The 13,720-nt window shown below is 37.3% G+C and overlaps 1 protein-coding gene across 5 annotated transcripts in view; it reads left to right on the forward strand.

Annotated features, from left to right (window-relative positions):
- Positions 1–13,125, forward strand: part of LOC108770135 (Protein tyrosine phosphatase 99A) — a 230,540-nt gene extending 217,415 nt beyond the window's left edge. For 2 of the 5 annotated variants that reach the window (XM_018521487.1, XM_018521514.1), the window contains 14 exons: positions 1,706–1,915; positions 2,479–2,759; positions 4,089–4,345; positions 7,923–8,206; positions 9,113–9,333; positions 9,521–9,646; positions 9,788–9,963; positions 10,303–10,594; positions 10,676–10,847; positions 11,114–11,238; positions 11,316–11,596; positions 11,797–11,932; positions 12,030–12,616; positions 12,697–13,125. In XM_018521487.1, coding sequence (XP_018376989.1) covers positions 1,706–1,915; positions 2,479–2,759; positions 4,089–4,345; positions 7,923–8,206; positions 9,113–9,333; positions 9,521–9,646; positions 9,788–9,963; positions 10,303–10,594; positions 10,676–10,847; positions 11,114–11,238; positions 11,316–11,596; positions 11,797–11,932; positions 12,030–12,524 — 3,056 coding nt within the window. In that variant the 3' untranslated portion in view covers positions 12,525–12,616; positions 12,697–13,125. The remainder of the gene's footprint in view (positions 1–1,705; positions 1,916–2,478; positions 2,760–4,088; positions 4,346–7,922; positions 8,207–9,112; positions 9,334–9,520; positions 9,647–9,787; positions 9,964–10,302; positions 10,595–10,675; positions 10,848–11,113; positions 11,239–11,315; positions 11,597–11,796; positions 11,933–12,029; positions 12,617–12,696) is intronic. The other 3 variants (XM_018521494.1, XM_018521521.1, XM_018521504.1) reach the window with 2 other exon arrangements.
- The last annotated feature ends 595 nt before the right edge of the window (positions 13,126–13,720 follow it).

Genomic DNA, 13,720 nt, shown 5'->3' on the forward strand with positions numbered 1-13,720 from the left:
CTCCCGCTCTCCGACAGCCTTGCGTTTTATTACACGTCGTTAATCTAATGCGAATTCGATAAGCTTTAAACGGAATATCGCAGGAGATGACAACGTGAAACGACCGCCGAATAAATTTCAGAATAAGATTCAGTAAGAGGAAACGATTTTCTTCCCGTATTCCGTATTGTCGAGTAAAATAATTTAACAATCGTGCATAAAAGATTTCAGAATCCTCATCTTAATTTTATTGCACTCGAAAAAATAGCGGTGTGAATTTAACACCGTGTCTATATAATTCTCACTGTGTTAATGTTAAATTGACACCAACACAGTGTGTGTTTAACATCATGGGTTTTGAACCTACATACCCATGATATTAAATCCACACCATGATAGCGTTGATATAAACATCAGGGATTTTAAATCCACACCAACATGGTGCAAATTATATAGACATCGCATGAGCGTTAAAGAGTGTCAAATCAAATCCATACTGACATTTTTTTAGAATGTAAGAATCTAGTTATGATTCATCAAGTATTCTCGTTTTTTTACTTGGTACAAGAATGGTTTTTCTGAGGTGTCTAAAAATTATATCTACTCTTTGAATTATAACTCTTTGGAGTGGAATTTCTCTCTAAAGAGTGAAAATTGAACCAGTCTTGGAAAAGAATAGCTCAATTTTCAATCTTTAAGATCTCTTCAGAATGTGATTTATTCTAATACAATTTTGGAGAGTATATATAGATCCGAAAATAATTTTATTTGGACCATCAAAATAATTACATAGAACGTGTAAACTGGTTATTAGAATATTAAAACTTTTTGCAGCATTGTCATCATCGCTTAATGTCAACATAATTATTTTGCTGATCCAACCAAAGTATTTTTAGATCTGTATCTAGCTAAATTTTTGGATACTTCAGCGAAAAATCATTCTTTCTGCGTAGATTCGAGGATCTCTCTAACTACGCGTCATTTATTGTTCTATTTAGAGCACGTCGGAATGAGCTGTTTAAGCAAGTCTATACTGTCAATGATTTTACGCAGCCGAGGATGGAATGCAAATCAATTTGCATGTTTTATACTGCGCACCGCGTGGCGTATGGTAATGCCATGGCAGATGTATGAATATTCAATAAATTTGAACTCTCTTATGAACGCTTGGACGGTCGTTTATTTATTCGTATTATTTATTCTAGAAAATGGAGCTTTAGAAAAATGGAAATACAGTTGGGTTGGGTATCGATATCTGCTGCTGCTCGAAAGAGAGAACGGATAACCGTAAACGTATAGAAATAGACCCGACAGAGTGACTGTACATCCCGGAGTATCCTGAAACAGTGAGAGAACATCGAGTCATATTCTTTTCTTATCAACATGCGACGTGTAGTAAAGAGCAGGATAAGATCCAATGCCTTGTATCTCTTTTCCGTTTATATTTGACCCAACGTGTACATATAGAAAATGTGCCATAGAAAAGTGCACGGCACATGCCCGGTCTATTTCTTTATGTCTATGTAAATAACGTACGGCACGTACGAAGAAGCGTTCTATTTAACAATAAAAGAATGAAATAAGAATTTCACTGGGAAGTAGTTCGCTATTTCTGAATGCGCTGAATATACTTTGTCTCAGCGCGACATTACGGACGATGATGAGAGAGGAAAGATTAAATCGGTTTATTATAATGAAAAATCCGTTTTTTCTCTCTTCATTCCAGCGCCGACAAAGCCGGAGAATCTCACCTCTCGGGGAATCACGGGCACCACCATTGAACTCTCGTGGTCGGAGCCTGAGAACGCCAATGGTGTCATCGCCGGTTACCGCGTTTACTACATGCATTCCAATTACACGGACGTTAAGATGCACATACCCGACAAATCTGCGGACTCCGACGATACGTACATCGAATTCATGCTGAAAGAACTACGTAAGTATGCAAGTTGCATAAAGGATACGACTGACGCGAATAAGATTGCTTAAGATACCGTCTATTATTCTATCTTCTATTATTCTAAATTATTCTAAATTATGTGAATGAATAGCGGATACTGAATAGCGTCATGCCTAAGTTTACCTTTTTTATTTTAACGCGCATGAATACGATGTTTAACATCGGTCGACATGCGCTATCCGGCCTTTGTGCCTTTTTTAACGCACCAGATAACACGAGATTAACCATGTATAATCTTCACTCGACAGCGAATAGTTGTTACAGCAGACAACCGGAGATAGGTCGGTGTACTTAGCTTATTGATAACGAAATCTCGAACAATTCTTATCGTCGCACGTACTTTTTTCTGATTATATATTTACAAATAAATACATTTGTTACGAGGTATAATTATAATTACAGATAGAGAAGAAACTGTTTTACTTGAGGGAATCTCGTTAAGATCCGATCAGATTACGGTCACCGTAAAAACATAGTCTCTTAACTTTCATTCATGAAACTGAATTAGCTCAATTGTCATTCATGAATCCATGTTGTAGTCCCGTACACCGAATACAAGATCTGGGTGAAGGCTTACACGCGGAAGAATGAGGGCGAGCCATCCGATCAGATCATTCGTAGAACCGACATAACTGGACCGAGTGCACCTCAGATCTTGAATTTAACTTGCCAATCGCACGAGTCCGTTTACGTTCACTGGGCCAGGCCGGCGAACTTCTGGGGCTCGATCGATTACTACTACATCAATTATCGAAGGGATAATGGACGATATTACGAGGAAATCGAGCTGTCGACCGACAAAAGTCATCTCGAGAGCGGGGTACAATTTAACGTTTTACAATTTAATGTTTAACAATAAATCATAATGGAGCGATATAATGAGAAGAAATTATTACATATTTTGTATTAGTGTTGTTAATTTCCCGGGAAATTTAAATCGTTGGGAAAGAACCTATCTTTCCCGGAATTTTTCCGAGGAAAGAACCTGGAACTGGGAAAAAACGGTTTTTTAATGTAAGTAATTATAAAAATATCAAATCTTTAGCATACACAAAATAAATCTATACTTTAACCTTGGAAGATGGCATCTGATATTAATTTCTTGAATGAAATGTTAAAAAATATAAAATATAACAGCTTGCAATAAAAAGAAGGCACAAATAATAATAATAATAATAACAATAGTGGCTATTTTCCATCTAGGACACAGAACATTACACTATGTTACACTGTGTATAAGATACTTGTTAAAACGCAGTTTCACAGGGTAACACCAGAATGCATTGTAGTCTTCTATTCTTATTCTTATAATTATATTTAGCGTATTAATAATAAATTTATGATATTTATTTAGACTTAAATTATAATTTTTTCAGAATTGGCGATTTTTGAAAGTTTTATTGCAAAATAAGTACGGCTACCAAATAACTTTTTTGAAAAGTTGGTAACATGTACGTATTTTACACGCTTACTACTTAGCTTTTTACAGCGTCAAGCAGTGTTACACTGTATCACCTGTATACGTTGTTGGAAAACGTCCAATATATGCTTTTAGTATAAGTTATATAGATTAAGTTAAAGAAACAAGTTGCTATATTAAATAAAATTGTAAAAAACTTTCTCTTAACATAGTATGTAACTTAACATACATACATTAAGTTTGTGTGGAACAAAGAGCAACATAAAATAAAAAAAGAAATTAAAAATAAAATTTTAGTAGTTAACGCTTGAAAATATGTTACAACATAGGCCATAGATATAAGTATTATAGATACTATAGATAGTTAAGATAACTGATACGCGTTGATTCATATTAACTGATAATATTACCATTGTCGCCAATGTATGTAAAAAAAATACGGCGGCCACGGATTCTTTCCCTCAAAGCGTGGAAAGAATCGTTTTTCTTTCCCGTTCTTTCCCAAGTTTTTTCTCTGGTTCTTTCCCGGTTCTTTCTCTCTCTCGCAACACTATTTTGTATCTAATATAATAATTATAAATTAATTGTTTTATTATCGATTATAATGTTACTAACAAAGATAGTTTTATTTTTCTGTTGCTTTCACCTTGTACCTCGTCAATAGTTTTTCGTTTAGATAAAATGCAATTATGGCGCACGTAATAAGTGTTTGCGAATTAATGCTTGCAGGCGATTATACCCAATCTGACGGTGAACACTGTTTACGAGATCGTGGTACGAGGAGCCACCAGGAGCACAATAGACAACCGCCTGATCATCCGAGGTGACAGCTCCATACCAACGAAGGTGTTGGTCACCCGCGATTGCGACAAGATACCGCCCTTGATGCGCCGCAGCAGCAAGGATCTCAGCGCGGGTGTGATCGCCGGTATGGTCTGCGCCTGCTTCGCCGTGATGCTGGCCATTACGTCCTTCGTGTTGTGGAAGTAAGTCACGGTTTAACGCATTGCGCGTTATCGCGCGTACAGAGGAAACTTTAGCTGCATCCGACCGCGCCGGGTGATATATTTCCGCGTCGCACGTCGATGAGCGCATTAAAAGAAAATCCAAAGCAGAGCTCCTCCGTTGAGCGTATTAAATTGCCTGTTTTTTTTTGTACATAGTAAGAAACATTTTGTATTTATGTTGGAAACGGTTCACTCAAATCCTTGTTTGTCAACATTTTGTGTTGAATTTTTTAACATATTCGAGTTAATTTTATATGATGTGATTATGTTATTTAAATTGATATTTAACATTTCTTAAAATCGTTAAAATAGTACAATTTAGTAAATAAATAACATAAAAATAAGGTGTTTTGAAATAAAGTGAATAAAATGTGTTAATTTAATATGTCATAAATGTTAAAAATGTATTTCCACAGTTTGCTTACAAAGTGTCAATATTATATTTTTTGTATTAATTTTTTTTACATAATATTTATATTACTTTCAACATATTTATTCTATTTTAAATTAATACAAAAATTTAAATGAATCGTTTGGAAAACGTGAAATATGTTAAAATTAATACAAATTTTCCAATTGTGTATTGTCATTTAAATTTCCGATCTGTATCTTTTATCCGAACAATCTACATTGGAAAAAAAGTCTGGTTGCATTAATTGGAATTCTGATTGAAAATGGACAAATCAAAATTTTCTAGTCGAATCTATTATAATTTTAGTTGAGAGATAATCAAAATTCTGATTGATATAAATAGAATCTTCTGATTCGTTTATTTACAAATAGAAATTTGTCTCAGTGTATGATGCACGTTAAACACAGCCTTACGTAGTTATACGTCAAGATAACTGATATTAATATTAAAATTAATAACACCTTTATTGCGGCCGATATACAAAGTACAATCGAAAAGTTAGAGTAAAAACCACAAATCGGAGAAGTGACAACGAAAGATCTACTTTCTCTCGCTGCAATGAGCTACGCTTTACAGTTACGGTCGATCTTGCGAAGTATTATTTCGCATCGCCGACGTTTCACTTCCGTTCTGCACCGACCGGTCTAACGCTACAAATGTTCTGTCATTTTTGTTAGCTGGAAATTGTGTGTCGACCGGATGATATCCGGTACGTTGAAGCGTAAACGCGTGCCTGGATCGCGAATCGCATTTGAAGTATAGGCAATTAGAAAGTTCGTGGAGCGAGCGATGCAATCACGCGCACCTTCGCACGCACCCACAACCATTTTTCCCATTCAGGCTTTCCCGCTTGATTTCCCACTGCAGTCGGTATTGTGTATCCTAGCAACCTTCTTTTATTTATGATCTTCGGATTATCTCGTTCTTGGAAAAAGTTTCTACTGTACTTAATTTGTCAAGTTACTACGCTATTTCATTTTAATATCATGAAAGAAAATAAATAAAATGATTTTACATATTATATTAGAGAATATCTCAAAAATTAAAATAAAATGAGGTTTTTATAATTCACTTCTGTTATGTTTCTTATCAAATTGTGATGCTTAATTTATTTAAGTATATAACTTGTTATAAGTTAGTCTCAAAATTATTTTTAAATTGCTCTTCTCTCTCTCTCTCTCTTTTCTCGCGAACGTATCTATAGGTTTATTCGTATTGCTTGCACTTTTTGCACTCAGAATCTTTGCTTTCTTTCTCTTCAAAATGTATGTATTAAGTGCGGAATATTTTGAGGTTTCACGACAGGATTTTACGCGACAGAAATAAATCTATTAGATATTGTTTGAAATTCCCAAAAATTTCACTGGAAACAAATTTGTATGAAACATAATTTAGGGGACGCTATATGACGTGCGAAGAGGTACTACGATGCGTATTTTAATATATCCCGGCGCTGGCTCTTACGTCTCTCTCTGGTGTTATCGTGAGATAACGAGCGGTGACAAGGCCTAAGTGTGCTCTTACAGTCACCGGAGCCACTTGTGGCGCGGTGTGGAGCGGAGCGAAGCGGAGTGAAGCAACGCAGCGTGACGCTACGCCGCACGCATCGAGCTAGACTCTTGCGCGCCGCGAGCGAGACCGCGTGTGCGGTGCGTGTCTACGAATTCCGTTCTTCTTCTCGCTTCTCCGAGTTACTTGGAGTTCTCGCGCGTCAGTGTCTCGGGTGACGTTTAGGAACAACGCGAGGTAACGCGAGCGATGTGCAAAGGATCAGCCGTGACTGATGACAAGCTCATTTTCTGGGTCACGGACGGGGTCCGCGGCCTAATCGTCATTTATTTCGCAAGCGCATTCGTTGATTTGTGGGCGGTCTCGCCTATGATGGATATCGTCAAGATTGTATCATCGAAATGAAGAAGTTTTTCCTTAACTTGTAAGTTTGTTAAGTGGAAATCGCGAATCTTTCTAACCGTGTAGTACGAAGAAATATGTTATCGGCATTGATTTTGGAGTATTATCAATATTTGATCGTTGCTATCTGCCCAACCCACACGTGTTTTTCATCTGCAGCACGGATACTTGAATAATTTACGTGGAACGCTGTTTATTATTGCAAACGTTATTCTTGAAAATTGTTTTTAAAAAATAATGTACATGAAAGACGAAAGATTTTCTACGCATCTTCTAGAGATGCATTCTGAAAAAGGAGATGATATATCTAGATACTTTTTTCAAAGAAAGAGATATCTAGATATTTAGATACCTTTTCAAGAATATTTTCTACCTGAAAAAACCTATTCGCGAATTTTCAGAGGATTTCTTTTTTACTCCAAGCAGAGAGAGAGCGAGAGAGAGAGAGAGGGGGGGGGAGGATTTTCATGGGACAGAACTTTTCATCGATACTTAGAAAAATTTTTGTATTTTTACTTTTAGATTTAATTTTTTGTCTTTGAAAATCATAAATCTTTATCGATACTCAGGGAAATTTTTGAACATCTATTTTTAAATTTAAATTCTGTTTGTGAAAACATTGCTTCTTTGATAATTTTTTCTTGATAATGTAAAATATTGACAATCGGTTAACAATAAGTACGATATAGATATACACATCCGCATATATTCATGTACGTTCTCGCACATGAATATACGCGTTTGTATTTCTTTTATTTAACAAATCAGAATGACAATAGAAGACAATACTCAGCAGAATAAAGTAGCTCACATTGTATTCCTTATACGATCTCATAAGTTTCGCGGTTCAATTATAGAAAATGATAGATATACACTAAGAAAAAAATTATTTATTTAATTAAATTAATTTAGTTTTTATTTCTTTCAATGAAGAATATATGTATTTAAATCAAATATATTTGATAAATATTGATTCTCCAACGAAAGAAATAAAGATGAACTAAATTAATTTAATCAAATAAACATTTTTTTCTCAGTGTAGTTTCGCGGAATTCTTGTCTCCTGTAATAATTTACGATATATAATTTGCGTAACTTGCAGTCCGATTAATTTTATTAATTCTCTAATCTTACTTAAAATTTTGAATAAAAATATGTAAAAAAAAATCTTTAAAATCTCAAGTAATTTTTAAAAATAAGATTTTAGTAAATATCCTGTTTTTTTTTTATTTAGACCGATCTTTAGGAAATGCTTCCACACTGCCTACTACTACCTGGATTACCCGCCGCGGAATGTTCCCACTCTTCAAGAATGGGAGAACAGCGAGCAGGACGGTGAGAGAACCGCCGTAGCCGTCCAGCAATTCGTTCAGCATGTCGCGAGCCTTCATGCCGACGGTGACATCGGTTTCAGCAAAGAATACGAGCTAATACAGTCTGAGACCGGTGATTATACCGTGGAGAATTCCCAGTTTGCTGAGAATAAGGCCAAGAACAGATACTTGAATATACTCGCGTGTAAGTAGCATTGATGTATCGCCTGCCCATGCCTGTTTACAAACGAATAGAAACATCTTAATATAGAACCAGTAATACTATTGTACCAGTAATATTACTTTCTGCTCCCCGCGAGAACGTTGATTTTTTAAGGATGACTTCTACTTGCTATTGTCGTTGCCGTTTGCTCCGATTGATTTATTTTAGTTCAGTCTGACCCCTCAGTCGCTGACCCGTATGTCAATACGATCGATATCACCAGACTGAGATTATCACGTGTCGTTATTAATTTCGAATTTAAAGCGGAAGATATACTTTAAAAAATATGGGTGTGAATTTAATACCATTTAATACCATATTTAACACCAGACTGTTAAGTATGAGTAATAAATATAGTTATACAATTCTCACCGTGTTGGTATCAACATAAACACTATAGGGTGGATTTATAAATGGGTTTTAAATCATATGGGTGTTAAATTCACACCACGTTGATATTTATATAAATATTATACGGCATCAAATCCACTCCTATATTTTTTAGACTTATTGTGTAGACAAATAATGACACATTTGTTCGGGAAAAAGCAAAATTTTCAATTGTTCAAGAATACTGCTGCACCCTTACGAAATTCGCACGTTCTAAATAGAAAATGCCTTTTCATTATCAGCAGAATAGAACAATCGATATAATCTCTGTATTAAAATGAGATAATATTATAATATATCTCGGCTTGAATAGCACGTTGATTTTTACATTCGAGCCAGACTGATAAGTGGATAATTGTGTAGCACGATTAAAATCCGTATTTTTAGACCAAGCAACAAATTATAATTATGTAAATTACGGTTGAAATAAGAATGCGAAGGCGTTGCCTTAATTTTACTAAAATGGTTTAACTGTACTCTTTACGTTATTATCATTAGACGACCACACTCGTGTGCAATTGCTCTCCTGCGGCGGTGGACCGCCTAAAAAAGGCCAGGATTATGTTAACGCAAACTACATCGACGGATGGCAAAGAGCGCGAGCTTACATCGGTACTCAGGGTCCGCTCCCGCCTACGTTCGATGGTTTTTGGCGGATGGTTTGGGAGCAGCGAGTATCAATAGTTGTAATGATTACCAATCTTGTTGAGCGTGGTCGTGTAAGTATAAAGTGATATCGATATTTTTTTACAATATTAATTAAAAATTATAGATAATAAAATGTTGAAACTGGTTAGAAACAAACATAAATTATTTACACACATAAATGCTTGGCTTGCTGTAACAATCGTAGAAATCTGATTTATTGAATTATAATTACTTATGGATTATTATTGTTACTTGTAGAGGAAATGTGATATGTATTGGCCGAAGGAAGGGACTGAAACGTACGGTTACATTCAAGTAACTTTAGTGAGGGAGGACATTATGGCCACGTACACTATCCGTACTCTCCAAATTCGACATTTAAAGGTATATATTTAAAAATAAAACGTACGCGCTTAAAACATTCTTCAAAAAGAGGAATAAAAATGTAAAAAAAAGAGTATCATAGCGAAATCAAAAGCCAATAACCGAGTAAGTCTTTCAACAAGAAACTCTTTGATTTTTAAGCAGATCAAGAAGAAGAAAAATGGGACCAATATGGGCGAGCGCACTATATGGCAGTATCACTACACCAGCTGGCCTGACCATGGCGTGCCCGATCATCCATTACCTGTTCTGAGTTTTATTCGCAAATCGTCCAACGCTAATCCGCCCGAGGCTGGACCTATCGTAGTTCATTGCAGGTGAAAAATGCATTTTAACAAACAACAGAAACATTAATTCGACCCTTCAAACCTTTTTTACTCTTCGATGCCACTCTCGGTATAGCATACTTGAATTGTTTTTATTTTATATGTTATACACTTTTTTCTTAATAAAGAAAAAAAAGATACATACATTTATTTGTTAGCATTATATTTCTTAATGTCTGACGTTTGGATTAAAAAATGTATTGTTATAATATGTTTATTTTTATGTATGTTGTATTTGTAACAAAATGTATAGTGTGGCATTAAATGATTAAATATTTCTATCTTTAAAGGTCTATCTATTTGATGTATAAAATTATTATTTTATTTCAGCGCTGGCGTCGGACGTACCGGAACGTACATCGTGATCGACGCTATGCTGAAGCAAGCTAAAGCCAAGGGCGAGATTAACGTATTCGGTTTCCTCAAGCACATCCGTACTCAGAGAAACTTCCTGGTTCAGACGGAAGAGCAGTACATCTTTATTCACGATGCTCTGCAGGAGGCGATCGAGAGCGGCGAGACCAACATCGACTCCAATAACTTAATAAAGCATATTCAAGATATGCTGTGTCCATCGAATAACAAGACTGACGCGTGGAACAACATCGAAGCTCAATACAAGGTACTGATAACTGATTTATCCTTGGAATTGCCAATGTCCGAACATGAAATCATCTAATCTAATTGTTCGTCGCTTCTACAGTTGGTGACGTCGTGGAAACCTAAGGACTTCAATCTCGTATCCGCCACCAAAGCGTGCAACGTCCACAAGAATCGTAACATGGACATTATCCCTATCGAGAATGCGCGCGTTCACCTAACGCCGAAACCAGGCGTCGACGGAAGCGACTACATAAACGCGACATGGGTTTCAGGTAATCAATCATGAATTTGCTCGTATCAAGTCACAGTTTAAATTCCTGTAAACGACGACAAAATATTTAATATAATATATTATAGGACCGTATATGTGTGATAACATAAACTACAGAAATCAAAGCCTTGAAACGTTAACTCTGTTAAACTACCGCAGTAATATCACAAGTTAAATTGACTAGCAATTTAACAAATTTTTGATGCTTATTCACATCTTCGAAACGATCTTAATAATGTTGATAAAATATTTATTTGGTACTTTTAGGTTTTCAACGCAATCGCGAGTTTATCATAACGCAACATCCAATGGAGAACACCATAATGGAGTTCTGGCAAATGATGTGGGACCACAATGCGCAGACTATCGTCATGTTAACTCAATGCGACGAGGTACATCTCGAATAAAACGGGATTGTTTTAAGAAGTAAAAGAAACGAGATTTTGTAATAAAGAATGTTATTCGACAGGAGGAGTATCCGGAGTTTTGGCCCTTCGAAGGAAAGGATCTCGAATCCGAGACGTTCCGAGTACGACTCTGTGGTACGAAAGAGACTGTGAACGGAACGATCTTGTTAGAAGTGGCTGTTCGATCGTTGCAGGATGATTACGAGCTTAGCGCCAGAATCGTTCAAGCGCCGTCGAATCAAAGCGGTTTGTGGCCGCATAATAATAATCCGAAGACTTTCGTCAGCATCATTCAGGACTTTCATCGGGATTATCAGAACGGTCCTATTGTTGTAATGGACAGGTGCAGAACATTTTATTTCTACTAGTTCGCGGTGACATTTAATTATTTAAGCGAATATACTTTATATCAAAAATAAATAAGGAGAAGTACACTGGCAATAAGAGTCAAACGCAGTAATTGGAGCGTAACCAAATTCTTAGTGGTGATTTATTATTCAATTTACAAACATTTCGTTTATTTCATATTGTTATACATTTTAGGTACGGTGGAGTCGAGGCTGCACTCTTTGTTCTGCTGACTACGTTAAACAAGCAATTGGAATTCGAGCAAAGCGCCGATATCTATATGTTCGCGAAGCTGCTTTACATGAAGCGACCCGGCGTTTTCCGCTCAAAGGTAAGCCTTCCACCAAGTTAGAATATCTCTTTGCGTAATTTTTTAGTCGTATCGTATTAAAAGAGAAAATTTATTTTTGCCAATTTATCATTCGCAGGAGGATTACATATTGCTGTACCAGTGTCTCGAGTCCATGCTGTCTACGAAAGGCCGCGCGGAGCCCGACCTGTACGCCATGGCGAACGGACACGTCGCTACGCTGAACGACCCGAACGAGATCAGGTCGGCCTCGTCGATTCAACATATGCCGATAGATTATCCATCCAAGTCATCTGTCATTCGCGAATACGCGACCGTAGAAGTCAGTTCCGAATACCTGTCCGACTATAGCATTCCTATACGCGTGGATCACCCAATCGAATCGTCCAGCAGTCGTGGGAGCGAACCCTGCCTCTCCTCCCACGGCGGCAGCAACGATCACGTAGTACCGTCGGAAAAAAGCATGGTGGTGTCGCAGAGAAACATTAGTTATCATAATCATCCACCATCCGGCGTCTCCGTAATGGTCGATGCTAATGGTTATATCACAAATGGTAGCATGCGTGTACCCTCCGACAATATGGAGCCCAGCTGTAAGATGATGCCGCAATGATGCCGGCCTATCTTCGGTTGCAGCGCACCCTCGCGAAAGTCGGCCCCGCTGTAATCGAGATTCCCCAACGCCGGAAATTTAATTACAATCTGGTAAGTGCAGGTCATGCGTCGAATTTTCGAGCAAATACAACGCGATATTGTAAAAGAAAAATCTGTTTCTCCTTGTACAGACTGATCCTCGCATCGCAGAAGAGGTGATAATTCGCATCCAAAGGAGAGCTGGAGGATCTTCGAGCGGATTTCTTAGTGTACATACAGCTAACGTGAATGTTAAAAAAAAACGAAAAAAAATGTGAAGGGAAAAAGAATTTCGGTAAGGAAACTCGATTTCCAACGCGCGAGCGGACAGTGCCAAACAAAGAGACAAAATTGCCGCCGATGCATGCCGGATGGGCGATGCTTGTCCGTCGCGTAAGTTTACGTTGTTTAATCTTATTTTGTATATATTATATATATCGTATAATTATTGATATACACAACACACACGTGCGCGCGCGCGCGCGCCCGCGCATACATATGCATAATACGTATAGGTGCACACACACAACACACACACATACACGTTACATAAAATATTATATATATGTACATGTAATAGGAAATTTGTGTGTATATGTGCGTGTGTGTGTGCGTATGTGCGTGCGTGCGCGCGTGCGTGCGTGCGTACGCACGTCGAAAATCCGACAGCTCCGAGTTGCCAAAGAATCATTACGATAGCCTAATTATTAGGACGATATTACCGCGGATGGGTGTGTACATATATAATATATCATATACGTATACACGTGTATCCAATTATTCTACGTGTTTTTAGTTTATCTATTATACAATACATCTGCGTGGGGGGTGCATCGTCGGAGCGAAATGCTTCGCATATACGAATCACGATTGTGATGCGCGTGATAACGAAAATTCATTTATAAGCGTCTGCCCTCTCTCGTTTTTCATCCACTTCGATTTATGGCCAACGATCGTTGGCCACGACAATGCACGGCTTATCGTGCTTGCTACTGCCATTTAAACGACGATACCGGTATCAGCCGCCGTGATCGTCGATCGTCAATCGTCAATCGTTAATCATTAAAATTAAGTTCGGACGAGTGATTTCGCGCTGTAGGCCGCTCGATACGCGAAAATCAAAACTACGTATGTAGCAAATATCGAATCGCGTGTTCAATTCGTTTCACGTCCGCG

The sequence above is a fragment of the Trachymyrmex cornetzi genome, unplaced genomic scaffold (genome assembly GCF_001594075.2).
Source record: "Trachymyrmex cornetzi isolate Tcor2-1 unplaced genomic scaffold, Tcor1.1 scaffold123, whole genome shotgun sequence".
NCBI classification, from domain to species: Eukaryota; Metazoa; Arthropoda; class Insecta; order Hymenoptera; family Formicidae; genus Trachymyrmex; species Trachymyrmex cornetzi.